This window comes from Diabrotica undecimpunctata, chromosome 1 (genome assembly GCF_040954645.1).
Source record: "Diabrotica undecimpunctata isolate CICGRU chromosome 1, icDiaUnde3, whole genome shotgun sequence".
In the NCBI taxonomy this organism is placed as follows: Eukaryota; Metazoa; Arthropoda; class Insecta; order Coleoptera; family Chrysomelidae; genus Diabrotica; species Diabrotica undecimpunctata.
In genome coordinates, this window is record NC_092803.1 from 10,081,807 (window position 1) to 10,109,314 (window position 27,508).

Genomic DNA, 27,508 nt, shown 5'->3' on the forward strand with positions numbered 1-27,508 from the left:
GACACTGTGTGTGTGTGAATTGTATGTGTGTGTGTGTGTTTTTTAGCTCTTCGTTTATGTATAACAATATCAGCCGCAGCTAATAACTTCAGCAGACTGAACAGACGTCAAGTTGAAGCCTGTCAAATTTAAAATCAAAGTTTTCCTTATAGTATTTTAAAAAGAACTCATACTTGAAATCATTTGACAAAATTTCAAGATATTTGTCCAAAAACATATAAATTTTTTTTAGGTTTAAGGTTGCATCTAAATATAAAACTGTCTTTGATGAATAATGAGATGTTTTTTTTGGGTATAATTCAATATGATCTTGGATTTTTTTAACAATATCATTCGATTTTGTGGGGTGATTTTCATGAAACTCTCTTTTATCGTATGGAAGCTCGCCTTTATTTTTTAAGTTAGTAAGATGTTGTAATGCTTTATTACTTATTGAATGTAAACTTTAAAATGCCTTTTTACAAACTTCCACTTTTGTGTTGTTTCGTGATGAACAATACTTAAAAGATGATTGTATTTGCTTAGAGTCTTCATTTTTAGGCCTATGTCTAGTCACATCGGGTCTGTTAATAAGCCCTAGCAAAAAAGTGTCTGACTCATTCTTAGGTTGACCATTGTACACAAGTTTAATAATACATGCTTTCTCTTCAGATGAAGATAAATCTGTGCATTTTTCTTTACATAAACAGTCAGGCCCAGTCTTCCTTTCTTCAACCAAAACATCTTTGGAAGTGACAAATTTTGATCCATCCCTTTTTGCGTTCTTTTTTTTTAATTTTGTCATCCCACTACCACTTCTTTTTACAGAAGACTGTCTATTAGAGTAATTACTATTAGACATCATAAACTATTAAATAATTATCTAATTATTAAAACAAACTAAACTCACTTTACACAACATGCAATACAAAATATAACCTTAAAAGCTGATGTAATAACAAACACTCTGTCATAATATGCTTTTGGAGAGAAGTTAATATGGTCAAGTGACAAGTGAAAAGTAAAAAAAGAGTAGAAAATAGAAAACAAGAGAGAATCAAGAATATATAAAACTGGAATATTATCCTTTTAGATGTCAATAATAAATATAATTTCGTTGAGGTCAAAAGGGATAACGTTCCAGGAATGTTATTATTTTAGATTTCACTTCAGGAAAACTAGCTTAATATAAGCTATTAAATGCGAAGGAATGTTATCTGTCTTTAACTAAGTCTGTAGAGATTGGTAAAGTGAACACAAAACTGCTATCTTAAATAAATTTGGCAAAAAATGGAATGTTATCTTTTTAGCAATTATCGAGAGACTTATAAAAATCCTTTCTCATTTCTCGTTAAAAGAAAACAAATCTATATTATATTCGGCTATATTTGGCCTATAACCAAAACGCCAGAGTTAGGATCGAAGGATCCACATCCGCAGAAGTAGAAATTAGGAGGGGAGTTAGACAAGGATGTGTTCTGTCGTCTCTGCTGTTTAATCTTTACTCCGAGTTTCTATTTAAAGAAGCATTGGAGGATTCCAAGGATGGAGTCAATGTGAATGGCGTAAATATCAACAGTATCAGATACGCCGATGATACAGTGTTAATTGCGGATTCCGACTTAGGTCTACAACGACTCATCGACAAGACTAACTCGACCTGTGAGCAATTTGGTATGAAAATAAACATTAAAAAAACCAAAGTGATGTCAATCCGAAAAAACCAAAACGTACCTCAACCTTGCACAATAAATGGGCACATTTTAGAACAGGTCAATAGATTTAAGTACCTGGGATGTTGGATCGATAGCAGCCTAAATCCTGATCGAGAATAGAACAAGCCAGAAAATCTTTCGAAAAAATAAAAAAACTGCTTTGTGATTCTCGAATAAAACTCGAAATTCGACTACGTTTATCAAAATGCTACGTCTGGTCGACTCTTCTATATGCAGTTGAAACGTGGACCCTTAAAACATCAACCGTAAATAAATTGGAGACCTTTGAAATGTGGATCTACCGGAGAATACTCAAAATTTCATGGACATCGCATACCTCAAACGAAGAAGTGCTGCATAGAATAGGTAAGGAAAGAGAACTTTTTAACACAGTAAAAGTTAGAAAAACATCATACCTAGGCCACATACTGAGAAATAATAAGTACCAAGATGCCCAACTTATAGTGAAAGGAAAAATCGAGGGAAAGAGGAGCCTAGGAAGAAAAAGACTATCGTGGCTCAGAAACATCCGACAATGGACAGGGCTAAATTTTGAACAGCTAATAAGAACAGCTGAAGATAGAGAAGAGTTTAAAATTGTAGTAGCCAACCTCCATTGAGGAGAGGGCACTTTAAGAAGAAGATATTTGGCCTAAAAACTATACAACTATCTCGGTTTACAACTTAAATCTGCTACATCTTTCTTCAAGTTCCGTAAAATGACAGAAGCTTATTTATCTGAAGGATCATATTCAGTAGAAGAGTTTCTTAACGAGTAATCAGGGAAATACGACGCCAAAGAAGTATATATATATATATATATATATATATATATATATATATATATATATATATAAATATATTTGGGTATCACATGCAGCAACTTCAGCTCATTAGTTCGTAAGGATTTATTATGCAATTTTCAATTTATTTAAATTTTGCAACGGATTGTTTATTTTATTACTTTTTATTGTTATTGTTATTTTCTGACTTTTTTAAAAATTTGTCAATAAAATTGTACAATTTTCAGTAACAATAAAGCATAGGTACTTCTATTCTATTCTATTTACAATGTATTACATTTTAAGTATATACATTGTTATGTAAATTACTTCCATTTAATCCATTTAATCCATTTAAAAGTTTGTTATGTTATGGAAAAATCGGCAGAACAAAAAACATAAAACCACAAACCATATAAAAATGCCGTTATTGGCCTATTGGCCGTTTCTCAAATAATTGAAGTGCTCCATAAGTTTGGCTAAAATTGTTTAGAAATTTAAGTTTATAATCGTTTTTTATTTTAGGTAACAATGCCACCTTTACGAGATGATCCAGTCCTTCATCAATTAGAAAGTCCAGCTAACAATGTATCCGCACAACATTCAGAAAAACAGATAAAAAGAAATGGTTACTTTGAACAAGATTTAGTATTGCGAAATGTTATCATATATATTATTCTGCACTCTTTAACAATTGTAGGATGTTGGAGATTGGCTACTGGAAACATCTTGTGGTCATCATTTGCACTCAGTAAGTTTAAACAGAAAAATACTTTAAGTCTGAGACACATTGGGATATTGTAATGTATGTATATTTTGATTTCAAGATTTAAATATTTATAAAAAATTATTTGTGAGTTTGTTCCGTTGTTTACCACTCTCGCCTTCTTCTTTACGTGCCATACCAGAATTATATGATATTGACGATCAACAGTGCTTTCTCGATCTTCTGTCACATGAAGTAATACGTTGGTAAATAAATCCCGGCTCTAACTATGAGATTCATTTTTTATTCTATATATATATATAACGAGTTTATTACAGCTGCCGTTGTTTCTCGCAATCTAGCTTCCAACGCTTGCGATCGTTCCAGTCATCTACTTGTAGACCCCTATCTTCCATTGCACCTTTTACTTCTTGTCTCCACGATCTTCTTGGTCTTCCCTTTTTCCTGCGGTTGGTGTGGATCCACTGTAACATTCTCTTTGGCCATCGTTGATCATTCATCCTTTCTACATGGCCATACCATTTCAGCCTTTTGCATTCTATAGTTTCCAGGACGTCAATGTCTATGCCCATACGCTCTCTGATTTCAGTATTCCTTACTCTATCTCTTCTAGTGAGTTGGCAACATCTTCTCCAATAATTCATTTCCATTGCTTTTATTTTGGATGCATCATTTTTATTTATTACCCAAAGCTCTGAACCATATGTAGCAATGCTTTCTATGATACTTTTGTATATCCTAATTTTTGTGTTTCGGGTGATGTGGTTATTCCAAAGTATACTATTCAGTTGACGTATTGCTGAATTTCCTTGACCAATTCTAGTAGCTATTTCTTTTGTATTCCGACCATTGTTTGTAGTGTTTACACCGAGATATTTATAGCTATCAGTATTTTGAATTTGTTTGCTTCCTAGTTCTAAGTGCTTTCCTTCACCTCCCACTACTACGTACTCTGTTTTTGATGGATTAATTGATAAGCCCCACTTAGTATATTCTTCATCTATTTTTCGTAACATGTAGTGGATAACATCTTAATCTTCTGCAAGTATTATTTGGTCATCAGCAAAATGCAAGCTGTACAGTGTATGGTCTCCAATTTTAACACCCATAGGTTCACATTTTCTTTTCCAAATATCCAAAACCCCCTCCAAATAAATCTTAAAGAGTGTAGGTGCAATGCAGCAGCCTTGGCGAAGTCCTTTGGTCACTTTTATCTTTTTTGTCACTTTTTGTCCAATCTTTATTACACTCGTCATATCATCGTACAACTCCCTTACAGCACTAATGTAAATCGGTGGAATATTCTTGTCTTCTAGCACCTGCCATAGCTTGGCTAATGGGACACTGTCATACGCTATTTGAAGATCAATAAATACCATGTGTGTCTCCATATTATGTTCCAAACGCTTTTCTATGTTTGTTTTAGGCAGAACACATTGTCTATACAAGAACGACCAGTACGAAAGCCACTCTGATCTTCAGCGTCTTCCCAGCAATCTTCAATTCGGCTTTTAATTATCTTCCCGTAGACTCTACAGATTGAGTTAGTTACACTAAGCCCTCGGTAATTCTTACAATCTTTTCTGTCGCCTTTATTTTTGTATAGATTGCTGATATATGCAGTTTTTCATTCTGGGGGTAGCTCTTCTCCTCTCAAGAATGAATTAAAAGTATAAGCCAATAGCTGAAATAGTTTGTCAGGGCCATATTTAATCAGTTCAATGGGTACTCCCCCCGGTCCTGGAGCCTTTCCATTTTTCATAGCGTTGGCGTGTTTTTTAATTTCTTCTAGTGTTATTTCAGTTTCTTAGCGGTAGGAAATATCATATTTTGGTAGCCAATATCTTAGAATTCTGTTCGATCTTCTGTCAGCATTTGTTCATAATATTCGACCCATAATTCTGGGGCTATTAGAGTTAACCTACTGCATTCTTTTCTATCTGTTCTACTACCTCTAATTGTTTTCCAGGCTTCTTTACTTTTTGCTTTACCCATAAAATTTTCTACGTTATCGCAGGCTTTATTCCACATCTCATTTTTGGCTTTATTTACCTCTTTTTTTACTTTTTACATTTTACATTTTTCATTCTTCTTCTTCTTATTGCGCCGTCTCCTTTCGAAGGTTTGCGATTCAAATGGCAATTGTAGCTTTGGAAATTGCTGCACGAAATATTTCTGCGGATGAGCGGTTGAACCATCTCCTCAGGTCTTTCAGCCACGAGTTCTGGCGTCTCTTAACTGATCTTTTGCCCTGCACTTTCATAGGCAAATATATTTCAAAGGCAGCTATTCTTTTTTCTGTTTCAGAGTCCATTGTCCAACTTTCACAGCCATATAGCAAAACAGAGAAAACGTAACATCTGATCATTCAAATTCTGGCTGTTTATATTTGCTCCCAAATATTTTATGGAAGTTACCTGTTCTATTATTTGTCCCTTGGTATACAAATGTACGTTTGTTGGTATCTTTGAAAATACTAGAATTTTAGTTTTGGAAACATTTAAACGTAAACCGAACATTTCGCTATGACGAACTACCGCGCTGATTATATTTTGTAGTTCCTGTGCGTTGCTCGCTATTAGGACGGTATCATCAGCGTACCTGATGTTGTCTATGCTGATTCCGTTAATCCTGATTCCACCTTGAACCTCGTCTCACGCTTTTCTGAATATAGATTCCGAATATAGATTAAATAATAGTGGTAATAAGACGCTACCTTGTAGCACCTCTCGTCGGATTCGTATATCTTCGGATGTTGTGTGCTCTATTTCAATTGTTGCTGTTTGGTGCCAAAATAGTTCTCCGAGATAATTCGCAAGTCTTGTTTGTCAATGCCAGTTGTTGTCAGAATTTCGATCATCTTTTGATGGTTACCGCAGTCAAATGCGTTTCGATAATTAATAAAACATGCATATATATATTTACATTCATGTCTCTGCATCATTATGTTAACATATTTAAGGCAAAAAGAGCTTTCTCATGTGCCTAATTCATTTCGAAATCCGAATTGAGTGTCTGAATAATTCTGAGAAAAGCTTTAAAGCGATGAGACATCATGCTTAATATTCAATAGTCATCGCAGTTTGAGGCATTGGATTTTTTTGGTAATGTTTATTTTAGCCAGTCTGATGTTATTTTACCTGTGTCATATTTCTTATTGAATAGTGCTGTTATTAAGTCGAGGCTTTTACTTTAGTTGTCTGCAATTAATTTAAGTATTTCAACATTGATATCGTCTGGACCAATGGCTTTTCCGTTCTTCTAAGCTTTTACTGCACAAATAATTTCTTCTTTTGTTATTTTTTGGCCTTTTTCATTTATTCGATCATCCGTGGATGGTGGAGAACAAGGTCTGTCATCGTCAAAAAGTGTCTGAATATATTCTCTCCTTCTCTCCAGTTTGTCTTTTGTACCTATAATTATCTCGTTATTATTATTTCTTAATATTGTTTCTTGTCTCTTTTTGTATCTACCTATGATTTCTTTCACTTTTTTAATGGACGTAAAAGGTGTCGTATTTTTCCTGAAGTTGTTCAATATCTAGGCATTTGGTTGACATCCATTTTTGTTTAACACTTCTCTGCACTTTTTTCTACTGATTTTATTGACTGTTTTGTATTCTATTGGATTTGTTTTATGTCTTACGTCCATGAGGTCCATGATCTTTTAAGTTGTCCATTTTTGTTTTCTGTTGATTTTCGTGAACCCGATGTCGTCTTCTTGTATCTTTGAAATTTTTGTTTTTAGAGCAGTCCATGTTACTTCAACGTCTGTTTGTACCAAGTTTTCGATCGTTTTTATTTCTTCCTTAACCTTGATACTTATTTCATTTTTCTTTTTAGGGTTCTTCAGTTGTGAGATTTTCATTTTTTTCGTTTAACTTTAGAAAACCTTTTTAGTCTAGAAAAGTGGATTGTGATCGCTATGAATGTCATCTCCAGGATATGTTTTAGTAGATTGTATGTACTTCTTAAAGTTGCTATTAAGCAAAATGAAGTCATTTTTATTGCGGTAGTCCCAACCTTTAAAAGCGTATTGTCAAAATGTTTATGTCATTTGGATTATTATTAACCAGATTACAGTGTTTGAAGTGACCCTACTTTTGTGATATGATAGTTTGCTATATTCAAACGCGGCATTAATGATGCTGAGCGCTCCAGGGAGCAAAATAATGCAGTTAATCCCAAAAACGTAAAAAAACTACTTAAAAATATTATGGAAAACCGCAAAGTGAATTTTCAAGAAATAGCTAACACCCTTAAGTTATTAAAAGGTAGAATTTTGACTATTGCAATGAATATTTGGGTATGAGAAAGCTGCATCACGTCACCATGGATCCACCTTTTGTGTTAAAATCACCGTTGACCGGATGACCTGTATTAAAAATTTGCAATTGATGAAATCGGTTCAATTCTAGAGGATAAATAATCGTGCTAGTTTTCGTTTTTCTAAATAAAAGCGTTTTAAAGGTATTACAAAAAACTAATTACAAGGCAACGTCTTCAAAGAGATCCAGTTCCCTTAGGAAGTATTTTCGGACTACGCGAATTGGTATACATTCTCTAAACGTTTCATTTAAATTGTTTTTTTTTTTAGATAAAGTGTCATTTAAATATATATTGAAATTTTAAAAAATACGAAAATGTGATAAACTATTTTAGAAGTGGAAATTGAAATGGCTATAAACTTACTTTAACCTTTAGTTGTGGCTTATTCCCATTAAAATAGAAATAAATGAAAAATAAAATAAAATTTTTAAAGAAAATCCAATGTGATACACGATATTTAATTGTATATTTGAATTCTGCTTATAATGATTCTACTCGACAAAGAAAAGTGATGAACGAACTAATCAAAAAGCAAAACAAATTCAGAAGAAAACATGCGTAGACTACTTTCGATCCATATTTGCTAAAAAGATGACAATAATGAACCACCACTTTCGTATTGAAAGAGGCGTTCGGCAAGGAGACAACATGTCTCCTAAATTATTCACAACTTTGCTAGAATACGCTTGTAGAAAATAGATTGGAACGAAAAGGGCATAAATGTAGATGGAAAATTTTTAAATAACCTTAAGTTTGCAGATGATATCGTTTTTATTGCAGACAGCCTTGATCAGGCACATATAATGCTCCAAGAACTCCATACTGCCACAAAAAGAGTTGGTCTTAAAATAAATTTTTCAAAAATACAATTTATGACAAATTTAGTCCACAACAAAAACATCTCAGTAGAAGACAAAGATATTGAGCCAGTTGACTCCTATAAATACTTGGGCCATGAGATCAGAATAAGTCGAAACAACCAAACAATCGAGCTGAAAAGAAGAATAAACCCCGCTTGGGTTGCATTTGGCAATATGAAGGATATTTTTAGGTCTAAGATTCCAATGTGTCCGAAAAGAAAAGTATTTAATCAGTGTATTTTGCCAGTGATGACCTACGGCACAGAAACCCTAACACTCACAAGAACAACAGTAAGTAAGTTGCGGAAAGGGCAATGAAGAGAATAATGTTAGGGATTTCTCTACGTGAGAGAATACCCAATGCTACTATCAAAAGATCAGGAGTAGCAGACGTTATTAAAAGGATAACAACACTAAAGTGGAACTGGGCAGGTTATGTAGCAAGATCAGTTGATGACTAAGACTAAGTGGAAAAGCATGCGAGAGGCCTATGTTCAGCAGTGGACGTTAGAGGCTAGTTGATGATGATGATGAATGAACCACCAACACTAGAGATGACTACAAATGAAGAAATAAATATTGAGGAGGAAGAGGTAAAGGAAGCATTAAGTAAATTAAAGAATACAAAATCATTAGAAGATGACAGAATATGGAACGAATTACTAAAGTACGGAGGACCAGATCTGACCAAACAACTATTAAAACTATTCCAAAAAATAATAGAACAAAACAGAATTCCTCAAGAATGGAGATTAAGCATCCTAATACTCTCTTCAAAAAGGGATATCAATTGGACCCGGAAAATTACAGTGGAAATAATTTAATAAATTTAACACTAAACAACCAAACTGAATGAAATTATAACACTAGCAGAAGAACAACAAAGTTTCAGGTCGGGAAGATCATGCACCGACGCTATAATTATAATGAGGCAAGTGCAAGAGAAATCATTAGAATACAACAAACCGGCATATCTATATTTCGTGGACCTTAAGAAGGCATTTGACCGGGTCAAATTAAAGGACGTTATCCACTTACTGTACGCAAAAAAGATACCTCCAGGAATAATCAAAACGATCGAAAATATTTACCAAAACAACACAATAAAAGCAAAAGCGAAAGAAGAACTAACCGACTCTATTGAAGCTGGCAATGGGATTATCAGTATTCTGATTGGTAGAATTCACTACCCCATCACAAATCCCGTATAGATCTATAGTGTTTATAATTTTCTTATATTACTTATTTTGTATAAAATGTTTTTAAATTCTTGTTTAATCTTTGTTTTATTTCCAGGTTTCGTTCTGGGCTACTTGGGAATATTAGGAGTCACAGCTGGCGCCCATCGTCTTTGGGCTCATAGGGCTTACAAAGCGAAACTTCCATTAAGAATCTTTTTAATGTTGATCCAGACAGCTTCCCTTCAGAATGATATTTACATTTGGACGAGGGATCACAGATTACACCACAAATATACAGATACTAGTGCTGATCCTCACAATTCGAACAGAGGGTTCTTCTTTTGTCATGTTGGATGGCTATTAATGAAAAAACATCCGGACGTTAAAATTAAAGGGAAGAATATTGACATGAGCGATGTTGCAGCTGACCCTGTAGTGCAATTTCAGAGAAAGTAAGAAAATACTACAAGTGTTAAAAAGTTTTTTTTTTTGTAAATTTAGACGTTTGGTTTTTTTAACTAGTGTTTTTCACGTTTAGTAAAGATTTGGTGTTTGTGCTTATATCTTTATTCTTATTTTTCAAGTTTCGCTCCTATCGGAGATTGAAACTCGTTCTGGCAGTTATAAATTTGTTGGTTATAATTGAACTGCATTAAAACCATTCATGAGACTTTCTACGCTTCTTTTGCCTTTGATTTTGCCCTGCATTATATCCCTTAACAGTTCTTATTTTTTGCTACTCATAATGTGATCCAAGTATTCCAACTTCCTGATTGTTATGGAATTGAAAACTTCACATTGTTTTCCTAGTTGTTCGAGAATTTGTGCGTTTGTTTTACGATCCATCCATGATATTTAGAATACGCTGGTAACACCACATTTCGAATGCTTCCAGGTTTTTAGTATTGGATTGTTTCAGTATAGAGGTCTCAACTTCATACAAAAGGGTGGGGAACGTATAACATCAAAGCATTTTTATCCGTAGTGTTATATTGATTTTTTTATAGCCCTTTTTCTATCCGAATTGTCGAATAAAGGCCTCTCCCATTTCTCGCCATTCATCCCTGTTGTGTGCTAGTCGTTTCCACATTGGTCCTGCGACTCTTTTGATATCGTCGCTCCAGCGCATTTGAGGTCTTCCTCTTGGTCTCTTCGCATCGTACGGTCGCCAGTTTCCGACTTCTTTGTTCCATCTAACATCTTCGAGACGTTCGTTGTGTCCAGCTCATTTCCATTTTAATTTAGCTGCTTGTTTCGCGGCGTCCTTTATTTTTGTTTTGTTCCGGATTGCTTCGTTCGTTTGCCGATCTATTAGTGAGATACCAAGCATCTGTCGTTCCATGGCTCGCTGAGTTTTTCGAATCTTGTCCATGTTCTTTTTTGTGAATGTTCAGGTTTGAGCTCCGTAAGTGAGAACGGGAAGGATACAAGAATCTAACACTTTGGTTTGAAGGTTTTGGGGTATCTTTTTGTCTTTCAGTATGTATGAGAGTTTTCCAAATGCGGCCCATCCCATTCTTACTCGTCTGCTTATTTCGGTAGTTTGGTTTTCTTTGTTTACCTCGATATTCTGACCCAGATGTATGTATTCTTCTACATGTTCCACTTTTGTTCCTTGGATGGTTATCGTCGGTTGATTATCTTTATTCGACATTAGCTTAGTTTAACTCAGATTCATTTTCAGTCCTTTTTTTATGGATTCCGTATGAAGCTCATCGATCATCGTCTTCAGTTCTTTCCAGCTATCGGCTATTAGTACTACGTCATCTGCATATCTTAGATGGTTTAAATACTTTCCGTTCATCGATAGTCCCTTCGTTTCCCAATTTAGTGATTTAAAGATGTTTTCAAGTGCGGCAGTAAATAGTTTTGGAGATATGGTGTCTCCCTGTCTTACTCCTCGGTTGATTTTTATTGGCCTCGTTTTCATTCCGTTATCCATCGTGACTACCATTTCAGCGTGTTGATATATATTATGTATTAATATCCTATATCTAGAATCTATTCTGCTGTTGACCAGTGCTTCCTCGATAGCCCATAATTCTATGCTGTCAAAAGCTTTCTCGTAGTCTATAAATGCTAAACAGATTGGTAAATTGTATTCGTTAACTTTTTCTATTAGGACCTTTAGTGTGTGAAGATGGTCACATGTACTGAACCCTTTTCTAAATCCGGCTTGCTCTACTGGTTGATATACATCGAACTTTGTTGTCAATCTATTTGTAATTATTTTTGTGAATGTTTTATAAAGTTGTGATAGTAGTGATATTGGACGATAATTTTTCAGATCTGTATTGTCCCCTTTTTTGTGTATTAATATTGTGTTAGCAGTATTCCATTCCTTTGGTATGTTTCCTTCAAATAGGCATTTATTAAAAAGTATTTTTAGGTACCTGATGACTTCTTCTCCGCCTTCTTTCAACATTTCTGCCAGAATTCCACCACTACCCGGTGCTTTATTTCTTTTCAATTCTTTAATTGCATTTTCTATTTCTACTTCGCTTATTTCGGGCATTACTTCAGAATTTACGTTTGTTATTTGTCTTTTCAGATTTTGCTTTGAAGAGTCGGGGGGATCGTTATATTGATATTGCGATTAAAAAAAAGTTTTTTCATTCTGTTAAACTTTGACCATTCAATTTCAATGCGGAATGCGGAATGTATCTTCTGTGATGAGTGCCCCAAGGTATTTGTTTGAAGATATTTGTACAATTTCTGTGTCACTTTGATCTTTTGTGCTTTTGTAAATACCATGAAATTGTTTTTGTTTCAAATTTATTTTTGGTCCATAATAGTTGCAATTATATATTAAGTTGTTGTGCAAGGTGTTGTAGTTCTTGTAGTGTTCCCAACAGAAGGACGGTATCTTCAGCATATCCTATGTTATTAAGTGGCTCACCATTTATTATTAAGCCGTTATTCACTTTGGTCAACGCTAATCCTAAGATTGCTTCACTGTATAAATTAAACAACAATGGTGATAAAATTTACCCTTAGCGCACTCCACGATGAATCTGGATATCCTCAATAAGTTCATTTTCAACTTTAACTTTCGCTGTTTGATTCCAATATAGGTTACATAATTCTAATGTCTCTACTGTCTATGTTTTTATTTAACAACATTTCTTTAAGCCGATTATGCTACACTCTGTCAAATGTCTTCTAAAAATCAATAAAACAAGCATATACTTTCTGATTTATATGTAAGCCTCATTGCGAAAAAACACTCACTGCAAACAGTGCATCCCGTGTTCCCAGATATTTCCTAAATCCCATTTGTCTATTGTTTATGCCTTTATCTAATTTGGGTAACACTGGAACAATGTTCAGAAAATTCTAAATTTGTCTAGAGTGTGAATGGACTTGTTCAATGGGTAACAGTCGATAAAATATTGGCCAGCTTTGTAGAAACAGTTTGTTTTATAATGTATATAACGAATAATTCATGCAAATTTGGAATTCATATTTGAACGATTTCGAAAAATTCTTGGATTTTTCGGTCTGTTATAAATAAAAACACTTTATTGCTTAAACATTTCGGCTATTTGCCATTTTCAATAAGTGGTTTATTTTGTAAAACTTACGTGATACTTAACATGGATTGAAAAATTGGTATCTGACCATGAAACTTGATAGATGAGATCTGGTACCTATGTGTTTTAAAACACAAGTGATTCAGGATTGTATCTTAAATATCTGCCATATTGCATTTAAAATACAATTTTTAATAAATTATGATACGTATTGGAAAGATCATTAATGTCACTCTGATTATTGATAGAACTCTGATCTTTTTTTATGTGAATCATCTCCAATATGCATCTTTTGTTGTAGTTTTGTTCTATTTTTAAAATCTGTACATTTTCAAAATCAAAAAAATATTTTCTAGAGAATTATTGGCTAGCGCTGTTGTGTTTAATTTGTTGGTTTGTACACTATGTTTGTGTGCAACAACTCTTCTATGCAGATATTCGTGCGTTTGCCCAATATATGTTGAATTGCAGTATTTACAATTTATTTTATAAATAACATTAGACTGATGATCTTTATTGGGTTTAAATTTTGAAAAATATTTTCCGGATATTTTTAACGATTTATGTCCAATATTAATATCATATTTTGCCAATATTTTCGACATTTGTACATGTAAGATTAACATGTACCATTCAGTTTACATAGAAACTAGAAAAAAAAACTTTAAAAAACCTTTCTTGATTTAAATTTAGAGTATACCAACAATAACAGACTGATAACAACTAATTGGTTTACAAAATATGTTTGGTCCAGAAGATATCTAAATTTTAATACCAACGCACCTACAATATAGAAGAAGTATTGTATTTAGTCTTAGTGATAAAGCAATTAAGCTATCTAGCCAACAATACCATTCTAAAAATCTCAAAAAAAGTCAGACCTCCAGGGTCTCGCTGGAGTATTTGCTACTACCACCAAGATCTGCACCGGTGTCGGCTCCAGACAGCCTTACAGCCAGCCCTTCTGCGCATACCACCGCGACCCTACTCGTCAGGGCTTCATGGTCGCTATTTACGAACCTGACATGCCGCTGACGGTCGAGTATAAGTACGACGCATTAGCACCATCCATTTTCAGGGCTAGTAACTTCGGCCGGTGAGTTGTTACACACACATTTCTGGCCACCGTACTGCTGTCTTAAGTTACCAACGCCTTTCATGGTATTACATAAGCTTCGATTTTGGCGCTTTAACTCGACGTTTGATTCATCCCACAGCGCCAGTTCTGCTTACCAAAAATATCCCATTTGGCACTCTGATTCGTTTCTCACGGTTTTATAAGTTCGAGCAAGCCAAAAATCCTACTCATTTAATGTGTGAGAATAGGTTGAGGTCGTTTCGACCCCAATGCCTCTAATCATTTGCTTTACCGGATGAAACTCGTACGAAACGAGCGCCAACTTTCCTGAGGAAAACTTCGTAGGGAACCAGCTACTAAATGGTTCGATTAGTCTTTCGCCCCTATATCCAGTTCCCATAATCGATTTGCACGTCAGAATTGATACTGATCTCCATCATGGTTTTCCCTGACTTCGTCTTGACCAGGCATAGTTCACCATCTTTCGGGTCTCAGCGTGTGCGCTCTTGATGCGCCTCTTCTCGCAATAAGAATGAGACACTCTGGAGGTGCGAAGCCGCCACTTTTAAGGACAAACCGCTTATCCTTCCTCGGTCTACGCAAGGTAAACCTTTACTTTCATTACGCCTTTAGGTTTAGTTATATCACAATGACTCGCGCCCATGCTAGATTCCTTCCAAAGCCAAACTCCCAAGTCTGTCGAAACACAGGATCCGCATAATTAAAAATTACGCGGGCTCCACTTCGAGTCTTAGATAGATACCCAACGGTTCGCGACGTCCTACTAGAGCAAAAGTGTAGGCGTTCGACATTGACACGAAGAATATAAGAATCAGACGACGCCGAAACGCTATGCGTCATACAAACATCCAACTTCGACAGTCAAAACGCAAATGAAGTTCTTTTTTCGACTTTTCGGGTTGCTTCAGTTTGGATATCATGAAAAAATACAATTATCTACCAGATTTTTTCAACCATCCTATTAAAAAAGACAGTTTTATTTTTCGAAATTATTCTGTTTCCAATACCAATCCAAAACAAACCCAAACTATACCTAGCAATAATAATAGTAATACATTAGACTCCCATAAGTTCGGCCACTTCGGGACCGGACCATAGGCCGAACAAAAATGGCCGAACTAACCGATGCTTATCTAAAAAATGCCCATTTATTGTTTGCATGGATCCATCATGGAAAAGACAACACAGAGGAATACTCTGGCATATTTTTAACACATATGAAAATATAGACCGTTACAAAAATACTATAAAACAATAATTACTGATCTCTAGGCCTAATAAAATTTAAAAATATTGCACATTGGTGTTTTGGCTTCTTAAACACTTGATTGATTTTTGATGTGCAAAGTCACGCCACTTTTTAATAATCATTACATCGATGGCAGTTGCGTTTTTTTTGCTGTTTGATGTAGGTAGCTGCCAGTTGCAAAGCTGCTTTGCCTTCGGCGTGGCTCATTTTATTTTCTTTATCTTCCTCTTCATTCTCAGCAGCATCTGTCCCGTTATCCTTCTCATTTTCTTGGCGAATGACACACTCGGCGATTTCGTCATCTTTCAAAACCTCGTTGTGTAGCTTTTTTTCAAAGTTGATTCACTCCACAACATCTTCTTCAACAATGGGACCACAGTTCGAGAGTTGTTGGTCGTGAAATAGAGCTGCATTGGCCATCATCAGGTTAGTTAACAAGAATGTTGTTTGGCTCATCTACTGATGTGTTTACTTGGTCAATCTTATCTTCTATATTTGGCCAAAGTTTTTTCTAAGACTTTACAAACGTCGGCGGTGGTATTTCGTCATATGCCTTGGCCGACATGTATACAACATCCTTCATATTAACTGAGTTCAGTACTTTTAAGAGGTCTAAGTTGTCATCAGCCTCCAGTTTGGAAAGAACTTCAGAAAGCAGTTTTCGGTGATACTTTCTCTTGAAGCACTCAATGACCCCTTGGTCCATTGGCTGTTGAAGACTGGTTACATTGGGTGGCAGAAACAGCAGTTTAATTTATTTTTAACCGTCTCACTGAAGACCTTTCTGGTGAGTAGGCGCGTTGTCAAGCAGTAGAAGTGATGTGATGGGCAGATTTAATTTTGTCAAATGGTTTTTTACTTTGGGAACAAATTCGCACACAAACCATTCTTTGAACAAATATGTATCCATCCATGCTAATTTCTGCGATCGGTAATACACTGGTAAAGTTTTCATGTTTATGTTGTTAAACGCTCTCGGTTTTGCTGCTGTGCCAATGACAAATAGGGGTATCTTGTGAGTTCCCGAGGCATTTTAACACAAGGCGACCGTTATCCTCTCTTTGCTGACTTTAAATCCTACCGCAGATGTTTCTTGTGAGGTGGCAAGGGTTTTTCTGGGTAGAAGTCTAAAATTTAATCCAGTTTCGTCAATGTTGTAGATTTGCTCTGATTGAACTCCAATAAAATTGACCTTGTGTCTCTTTTTCCATCGGGAGAGCCCTCACTAGCCGAGAACGCCTCTTCTGGTTGAAGCTTTGAGTGGAAGATCATAGCCTTCTCCTTTAGGATTGGTCCACTTAACTGGGTTCCTCGTCTTCGTTCTTGAACGAACCACAACCACAGAGCATTTTCCGCCAATTCTTGTTTGCTTTTCTCAGTATGCCACGCTTTTGTAGAACTTTTTTAGTTTCAATCTGTGTACAAAAGCCTTCAATAGTTTTTCTATTGCGCTGCCAGTCTTTGATTATACTTTTGCTCACGTTTAAATCTCTGCAAATACTTTGCACGGATTCTCCTTTTTCCAATCTTTCCAGAGCTTGTAGTCTATGTTCCATATACTTGTACTTACGTTTTCGCTTTTCACTAATTTTAAAGCAGTTTAATGCACAACGAGAAACAGTTATTGTCCACACACACAAGTATACTGTCTATGTCTATATAAACAGTAAAAATCGCAAGTGAAACAAGAATCACTGACTGTCGGGCTGTGGGCCTACCGTAAAGATGAGCGCTTTGCCTGCTCGCGTCTGGCTGGCGCTCGCCAAGTGTGTGACTAATGCTCAGAGAGCCGGTCGGACTAAGCGGAGACCGAACTATTAGAGGCCGAACTTGCGGGAGTCTATGTACCACTAAATCAAACAAACACTATATATTCTGACCATACGTTAATGGATTTATATACAAAAATGTTGGCAAAATATGATATTAATGATGGACATAAATTGTTTCAGAAGCAATTCTTTTGATTTTAAAAATGTATAAATCTTGAAAAAAGAACAAAACTACAATAGAAGTTGTATATTGAAGATGATTCACATAAAAATGTCTAAATTATATCAATAATAAGATTGATATGTACGATCTTTCTAATATGTATCGTAATTTAATAAATTGAGTTGTTTTTTTAATGCATGATGGCAGATATTTAAAATACAACCCTAAACCACTCATGTTTTAAAATACATACTATGATTCTGACAGATGTCATCTGCCATCTGTCAGGATCAGATGCCATTTTTTCAATCCATGTCAAACTTTTAAAAAGTGCAAAGTCGCTATAAATGCTTTTCAAATGTTAATAAAGCATAATCGTGCCTAGTTGTTTTTTTTTATCAATTTCATATTGTATTTACGCAAACTTTTTTTGTTTTTTTAGATATTACTTACCTTTGGGATTATTTTTGACGTTGATCTTACCATCAATTATTATGGTCCATTTTTTTCACGAAACTGTTTTAAATGCCATCTTAATATGTGTTACGAAATATATATTAACTCTAAATGGAACTTGGTGCGTCAACAGTTTTGCACATATGTTTGGATGGAAGCCGTACGACAGGTTAGTATGACAACAAAGGTATTTAACTTTTACTTATAACAAGAAAAAGACAGTTAAGATTTGATTTCACGTATAATGCGTCTGTATATCCGCTTATACGTATTTTACCCTAAAAGGGATCATCAGAGACGGCTATTCACAGTCGCTCTGAACGTGAAAATAAATCTATTCTGTCTTAGGAAGCAACTCTAACATGGCTTCGAATGGACGCAAATAGCGACATCTGATAATAAATCCGTAAACTAATTTTCGAAACCAAATTCAGATTTTTGCTTTAATCTGTGCCTTTTAAGAATTGCAAGGCAAAACAGACGTTATTAAAGATGTTATTAGAGACATGGGGAATCTAAAATTTGCATTCCACAACATATCTCCTCGACTAAGCAAAAATCCTTAGAAGGCACAGATTAAAGCAAAAATCTGAATTTGGTTTCGAAAATTAGTTTACGGATTTTATTTTTAAGTAAGAATTGTTGCAATTTGAATATTCTTAAATTATTTAAAGGTATTGTACTGAGTTTATTAGTGTAATTTATTAACTTTTTTTCTTATAAAATATTCTATCACTTAGTTTATTTAAAGTCTTTATTTAATTTATATATACAATATTCTTACACTTATCACAACTACTTTAATTTATATTATTTATTTACAATATTTATTTCCGCACTACAATTAGAAACTCGACGCGATATTATTTTCAGACTGCCTAATACCATGAGAATTCCTCTATTTATATCGATCAGCCGTTAGCCTGGAATCTCTCGAAGCCCACAGATGTTGACCTGTGTTGACCCTCGAATTGTCTCGAAGCTTCTTTGATCTTCGGTCGCCAACGAATTTACTCGACCCCTTTTCTGTAGAGTTCCAATCGCAGATATAAGAGGGGACCCGTTTCGGTATTACCTGCTAAAAAATACTTGTTAGAAAAAGATATTTACAGTTAAATATGAATCATAATTTATCGTAACATTATTTTACTGTTCACTGTTTGTTGTGCAATGCCAATTATTGTGAGATTAATAACATTATATAATGATTGCCTTTCAAATTTTGTACTTTTATTAATATAAGTAATTGTTTCCACATACTATCTAAAATATCGATCATACAACAACCATCTAATAATATCTATCGTCCAATTTTTATCTACTTATGTTGGCAAAAATAAAAATATGTATATTAATTGATTTATTTTTATCACAGATCCATCAATCCAGCTGAAAACGCTACCGTAGCCATAATAGGCTTAGGAGAAGGCTGGCACAACTACCATCATACCTTCCCATGGGACTACAAAGCTGCCGAACTTGGAAATTACAGAGCTAACTTAACAACTGGCTTCTTGGATCTCATGGGTTATTTGAAACAAGCATACGATCTCAAGACAGTATCGGAAGAGATGATTAATAAACGAGCTGCAAGAACAGGAGATGGATCATACAATTTCGATAAAGTTCCCTTAGAAAATGGTAATAGAAAAGAGCATCACAACTTTGAGGAGGACTGTGTGTGGGGTTGGGATGACAAAGATATGAAAGAAGAGTTTAGAAATGCTACTATTAAGTTAAAAAGTCACTAGCGCAAGAGAAAATGGTATATTTGTTTGTACATTAGAAACTCTGTACATATACTTTAGAAAAAGTTGTGCATAAATGCATAAGCAGAAAATTTATTGCACTCTATTTACTTGATCTTTTATAATAATAAAGTGCGTTAGTTACTTAATATGTATTTTATTTTTCAACCGATATTCCAGCACCTAATTTATCACTTTTAGAAAGTAAGGCAATCCCCAATATTACAACTTAAAGTCAAAATAGAATTATATCAAATATCTGGTTAAATAAATCTCAATACTTTTTATAAGAGGTATTACATTTTAAAGTGTTTAATCAAAACGTCTTTACGTAAAATCAACAAAGTCTAAAAGATAAATAGAAAAAGCAAAGAAAAAATGAAATCAGTATTATGAGTATATGTATCACTTTTGTCTTCCTTTTATTTTGAAAGCGAAACGCTACCCATTTGACTGCACGAATTTAATTACACAAATCCATATTTTCAAGTACAATTAACTACCACACAAAGAAAAGCTTCTGTAAAGGTACGTTTACCAGTGACGCACCCAGGGGGGGTTTTGGGGGTTAACCCCCCCCCCCCAGGACCCTATTCCGTCACACATTTTAAGGAACCAAAATGGAGGTAACATCATAAAAAAACTTCGGTGACCAACCAAAACCCCACCAGAGGCAAATTCTAGGTGCGCTACTGACGTTTACATCTGACACTTCTCCGTAAATAAATTTCGACTGTCAGACATGAATTAGTTTAAGTGTTTGCATACTGAGAGAAATTACTAGGAATTTATATTATTGATAAATATACGACATTTCTAGACATGCCAAATCTAAGGCAAATGTAAGGTTCGTTTACCTATATATACAGATATTTATATTTTGCCGATACTTAAGTATATCCTGTCTTTGCAAACTGTTTATTTTATAATAATAATAATAATAATAATAAATTGCCTTTATTTAGTCTGTAAAAATTTACAAACAAGAGATACATGAGGCGAAGTCTAGCTAGAGCTACTCCACTTAACCTCAAGTTTACAAAGTCAGTTTGAAATAAGTAGAACATGAAAAAAAAATTATTTATAAATTAACATAAATAATAATATAATATTGAAATAGTAGAAATAGTCATGTGGCTACTAGAAAAATAAGATAAAGAAAATAATTTGTGATGTTATGTGATAAATGATATTAATGATAAATAAAAACAAAAAAAAAATTTTAAAAATTCTAATGGTAACAATTACGACAACAATATACTATATAATAATAATAACGTTACTGCGATTGTAGTAAAAATTTCTTATAATGCCGCTTTATGAAATCAAGAGATTTACCTCTTAAATTTTTTGTTAAACTATTAAACACTAAAACAGCATTGTAAGTAAACGATCGCTGGAAAATAGCTAGTCTATATCTTGGCAGCATAAGACTATGAGGATATCTCAGATCCAGATTATGAGCGTCTCCACGAAATACTAATTTGTTCCTTAAATAAATAGGATTTGACGAGGAAATAATTCGATATATCAATGAGACGAGGTGATATTTGTATAAATTATCTATTGTTAACCATTGAAGTTCTTTAATTTTGCATGATACACGATCATATTTTTTTATGCCAAAAACAAATCTGCAACAATTATTTTGAATTTTTTGCAACCTCAATTTCGTAACTTGATCTAAGCAAGGGTAAAATACCAAGAGCCCATAATTAAGAATTGACATAACCGTAGTTTCACAAAGTAACTTACGCAATTTAAAGTTTAAAATGCCTTTACTTCTATACAGTTGACGCATAACTAAATAGCACTTTTTTACTAAAAGGGTGACATGCTCTTGAAAACGTAGCGTACAGTCATATATGACTCCTAAGTTTCTGCAACTATTAACATTTTTTAGAGGTTCATTTTTTATAATTAGTTTTAAGTTATCCTGAACAGTGGCTTTATAATTTTTTGAACAATATAACAAAGAATTACATTTTTTAGCATTAAGTTTAAGATTATGTCTAGTGGAATAAGTACAAATAGATTCCAAATCCTGATTTATTTTTTGTGACGCTTGATTTACAGAGTTAGGTTCAAAAGAGAAATACAGTTGTGTGTCATCTGCAAAAGAGTGCAATTTCAGATTATTTAAAGATTTATACAGGTCGGAAATATATATTGAAAAAAGAAGAGGACCAAGAACCGAACCTTGAGGCACCCCTGAATTGACAGATGCAAATTCTGATGAACTATTATCGATTATGACCTTTTGATAACGATTTACCAAATAAAATTTGAAAAACTGTAAGGAGGTATCATCAAATCCAAAATATTTCAATTTAGCACACAGAAGAGCGTGATCAATAGTGTCGAAGGCTTTAGAAAAATCAAGCAAGATGACTGAGGTTGCTTTTCCTTCATCAAATGATCGAAGTATATTATCGGTTAAGTCAAGAAGCAGGGTCGTTGTACTAAACTCTTTTCTAAAGCCTGATTGTATACACGTAACTACATTATTTCTAAAAATATAATCGTATATCTGTTTATAGATAACCTTTTCTTTATATTGAACACATCAATAAATAAAACAGAAAAAACAAAAGTTTAAAAATAAAAAATTCCTCTAAATTTAGTTTAAATCTTGTCATGGCTCTTACACAATTATATAAACTACTATGTTATTTTTTTTTACTTGACTATTGAGCAAATCAAAAACATAACTTAATTGTTCTCAGAGTGAAAAATCTCCTTATATTAACCTATGTTGTGTGGGTTCAAAGATTTCCTAGTTGTCCTTTATCGGGATATAGAAAAAAGGATAATAATAAAAATAGTTACAAAATGTTAAATATGTTACAAAAAATTGGTATTCTTTATTTTATTTAAAGAAAAATAAAACAATTAACAAATTTTGCCGTTATCTTATCAATCAGCGTAAATGAATACAATTAAATTTACACAAAAAGAATATTTTAAGTCTTCTTGAAGTCAAAACCAATTTAAAGCCAATTTCAATGAATATCTTCAAAACTTTTTATCTTTCTGATTTTTCAATATTTACTTTATTGCAAAAACAAAACTTTAAAACATTTTACAAATCAAGTCTAATATTGAGTTAAAATTGTAATGACAATGATGTCATCAAACTTCATTTACAGTTACAAAATTTTCAATTCTGAACAGAAAATCACTGACCTTTCCTTCGTAGATTGTATTTGTATAATACTCAGAATGGTCCACGCTCCACAGCAATGTGATCTGCCACTATTCGCCTCGGCTTTCTTCTTTTCGTATCTGCAATCCTCCTGCAGCGACTGTACGAAACACCTGACTCAATTCTCTAACAATTAACACTTGAAATTTAATTCTTCAAAACAATCAGCTACTTTTCAATGACACAAGGACCTATTTCTGTCAACTTGGTGCCGCCAAACTATTTCCTACGTATTCCAGAAACTGCCCACTTTAGATTCAAGGATATCTTTTTATCGACTTCTAATCTCCTTCCACAATTCTGCTAACTTCCTTTCACAATACCGCTATCCAAACTCACGAATTCACACTCACACCCTCTATCGAGACGCGACCTTTCCTTTCGATGATCAAAATGACAACTGCCACTTTCTCTCATACATCGACTATCAATTCTCCCATTCAAAAAAAACTGTCCAATCAAAAAGCTTTATTTTGTTTACAACCATTAAGTTAAGATCCCAGTACTGTTTCCAGAGAAACTAAAATTTTTGCTTTAAAACTGGCTTTCCCTTTGGTTACAAATACAGAATTCATTCCTATAACAAAAGGTTAATTACAATATCTTAATCCTAGGTCATATACAATCAATGAAAAGATTATAATGAGTATAGGCTTTCTATCTTATCTATCTTATTCTTATCTTATCAGGCAAAAACAAATCCCGTATCTTAAACGGGGATTGGGCCTGGGCATGATAAAGCAATATTAAGTATTTCTTCGTTAATACTTGTTTTAAATTTCAAAATAAAAAACTTAAATAATTACTGAGTTTAATTTAGCGGCAAGTGCATCACAATGCTCTCTCCAATGAAGACATTCATCTATAAGAAGTTCTAGAAACTATACTGATGAAACGTGGTACTACTCCTATATTAATATCGATGTTGCAGTTTCGCAACTGTGTCTAAACATTTGTAATGTATTAACAGACTTTTTGATAGTTTTGATTCTCCCCGTATATTTAAACAAGATTGCGTGTACAAGAGCACAGCAGTTTTAAGTGCTAAACATTGCAAGACGAGCCATCTACGAGATAGCACAGACGTGTGTTAAAGATAAGTGACGAGTTCCATATGCCAAATCAGACAGTCGGGCTTTATCTCCCAACCAACACAGTTGTGTGTTTGGGTTAAGCGTAGCGCTTCCTAGGAGACTTCCCTTCGGTCTTGTGAGAGAGACAGTTGTTCAATGCAGTAGGCTTAAAGGCTGGTCCATTATTAATACTTTGTGGTTCCTGTATGTCCTTGAAGACGTCTTTTTCGATAGCGGTTGGTGCTATCATTTCATTGGGTAAAGTACAATACACCATTCTTGCTTTTATACATTTTAAACTTTTTTGCATTTTACTTGTTGCTAATTGTTATTAATATGCGTATAAATTTTACATTTGTTGCAAATTCATTTTATTATGCTGTACTTTATTTTACATTATGTAGCCCGTTGAGAATATTTTACGTTTGCTTACAGATTTTTTACTGTATCGGTAATTATTATTGACTTCTTTGTATTAATAATTTTATTGATTTATTATTAATTAACGATTTATTTTATTGTATTAATATCACTATTGTTGCGTACAATTTACGTGCTGATTTTAATAAATTGTATTAATTTTACTATTAATTGAATGTGTAGTGTATTACTGATTTACTATTTTCCTTTTGAACTGCATTTATTAAGACTTATATATAATATATTTCATTGAACTGTTTTGCCTTTATTAATAAGGCTGATTCATTTTCCCACCCAATAGTTATATCATTACATGTATCGATGTTTTTTTTACCAGTTCTGAGATTTTAGATTTTTGAGTGATTGTCGCCCGTACACTTTTCTTTTGTAAATTTATTTTTGGCTACAAATAAATATTGATTTTAACATATTTGTCACGTGGCAATTAATTTGTAATTCTTTAATTTTTTTTATATTTGAACGTATGTATATTTGTCTTTGGCTTTTATTTGATTTCAAATAGAGTTTATATAGTCTACTAGTCTATTATTTTTCTATAGGAATATTCATAAAAAGACGCGAAAGGAATAAACCAGCGAGTTCTAGATTGAACATAATATATTCTCTTCACTTTCTGATGACCTCAATTGTTATATAGAGAACATCGTATGTGCAGAACGCAACTATCGAGATAGTTAGATTTATGGCTCACATTTGATTTTTTGTCACTCACTCTTGACTCGTATTCACAGATTTTTGAAAATAGCGAAAATGTCATCTAATCCAATCCAACCACAACCTAAAAAACAGCCAAGTTTTATGCTAACTGACTCCAAGATAAACAAACTTAATTTTATAACATTTATTGTAATATAGCAACAGAAACACTAAGCACTAAGTAATTACATGCTAACTACACCCGTGACAACTTCAGTAAAGGTGGAGGCCTAGGAATGTGGATTAGAGATGTATTCAAAGTAAACAAAATCAATGTTCAAGAGGTTTATGCTAGTCAACATTCAAACTTTTGATGCATTTCTTATAAAGACAAATGAAATGACACAGTTATAAAATTAAACTGTTATAGATCGCCATCCGGTAATAAAAATAGTTTTTTAGAAAATCTTGAACCTGTTTTAAATTTCGTTTTTAAATCTAACACCTATATTATTGTATGTGGCGATTTTAATATTGATATAACATATTTCGGCACCAAGAGTTGGTGCCGAAATAACACAAGATATAACCGGAAAGTATGGACTTGGAGAAAGGAACGAAAGAGGGCAGAGACTAATACAGTTCTGCCAAGAAGAGAATTGCATTATAGCAAATACTTTGTTTCGACAACCTAAAAGACGACTATATACCTGGAAAACTCCAGCTGATCAAGAAGGAAAGGTAGTTAGAAATCAAATCGACTACATTATCATTAACAGAAGGTTTAGAAACAGTATTACATCTGCAAAAACATTCCCAAGTGCAGACGCAGCAACCTATCATAATCTGCTCTGTGCTGGATTCAAACTAAAATTAGAAATCATAAAAACCCCGACAGCTCAGAAAAAAACGTAATAATAGACTCCCAAGAAATGCCGAAATAGCAAATGAGTTAGGAAATAAGATAAATCACGAAATTAAAAAACAGCTAGAAAGATATGAACAAGAAAATATCAGACAAAATATAGATGGGTATAATGAATTCCTCCATGGTTACCATAGCAGACGAAGTTTTGGAATCAGAAAAAGAGCCAGTAAAGAAAAAGGATTGGATGACCAATATCATACTAGACCTTATTCAGCAAAGAAGAAATTGTAAAAATAAAGATGAGACTCGATATAGAGAAATACATCGACAAATAAGATACGAGGTTAAGCGAGCAAAAGATGCCTGGATGGAACAGAGATGTCGTGAGATAGAAGAACTACAAAGAAAATATGACGAGTTTAATATACAGAAAAAACTTAAAGAAATTACCTACACTCAGAGAAAAAGAACTCCTCACTTTATGAGAAACTCCAAAGGTAAAATTATTCTCGACTTAAATGAAAAAAAATGAAGAATGGACCAACTACATAAAAGAGCTCTTCCTGGATACGAGGCCACCACTTAACACCACAAAGTATACGAATACTGGTTAATTGCTAGTATTTTAAAAGTAGAAGTAGAGAAAGCCATCAAACAAAGCAAAAATGGGAAATCTTCAGGCCCTAACCAAATACCTAATATCAAACTGGCTCAAACTTCTAGACGACGATAATCTCTCAGAATTAACAAACATTTATAACCACATATACGAAACTGGAACACTGCCACGAATATGGTTGGAGTCTACATCTATCCCAATTCCAAAAAAACCTAATACATCATCATGTGAAGGCTTTAGACTAATTAGTCTCATGAGTCACTCTCTCAAGCTACTTCTTAGGATAATTCTTAATGGAATCAAGTAGAAATATGCAGACACAATGGGAAATAAACAATTCGGTTTCAGAGAAGGATTGGAAACAAGGAAAGCTTTGTTCTCAATGCTAACACTACTTCAACGATCATGGGAAGTACAGAAACCAATTTACGTCTGTTTTATAGATTTTGAAAAGGTGTTTGATAGTGTTCAACATGGTAGGATGTTCGAATATTTAGAAATGATTGGAATAGATGATAAAGATCTGAGACTTTTACAACATCTATATAGGAATCAAGAAGCTTATATTCTGGTAGACGGCAAAGAAACAGACACAATTTGTATTCAAGGAGGTGGTAGACAGGGTTATGTGTTGTCCCCAACTTTGTTTAAAGTTTACTCAGAAATAATTTTTAACGAAGCCTTGGAAGGGTAATGTGGAGTTCGAATTGGGGAGAAACTATTAACAACATCAGATATGCAGATGACACTGCGATCATGGCTAAAAGTATCGAAGATCTTTAATTCATTATAGATCTAGAGTCACTAGAAAATGCTCTAATAACGGACTTAGCATAAATACAACAAAGAAAAAGTTACTTGTGGTTAGTAAACAAGACCTAGGAGCTATACAACTAATTGTCGATAATGAACCGATAACAAAAGTTAACCATTTTAAATACCTTGGATGTTGAATAAACGAGACACTAAATCCGGATGAAGAAATTAAAACTCGTATTGAAATTGCAAAAGGAGCATTTATGAAACTTAGATCTATTTTGAGCAATTCTTCACATCCATACTGTATTACAGTAT

At 33.8% G+C, this 27,508-nt stretch overlaps 1 protein-coding gene across 2 annotated transcripts in view; it reads left to right on the top strand.

Moving 5' to 3' along the window:
• LOC140444559 (acyl-CoA Delta-9 desaturase-like) overlaps positions 1–19,741 on the top strand; it is a 37,758-nt gene extending 18,017 nt beyond the window's left edge. For both annotated transcript variants that reach the window (XM_072536322.1, XM_072536320.1), the window contains exons 2-5: positions 3,002–3,227; positions 9,688–10,024; positions 17,831–18,013; positions 19,220–19,741. In XM_072536322.1, the coding sequence (XP_072392423.1) occupies positions 3,008–3,227; positions 9,688–10,024; positions 17,831–18,013; positions 19,220–19,595 (1,116 nt within the window). In that variant the 5' untranslated portion in view covers positions 3,002–3,007 and the 3' untranslated portion in view covers positions 19,596–19,741. The remainder of the gene's footprint in view (positions 1–3,001; positions 3,228–9,687; positions 10,025–17,830; positions 18,014–19,219) is intronic.
• The last annotated feature ends 7,767 nt before the right edge of the window (positions 19,742–27,508 follow it).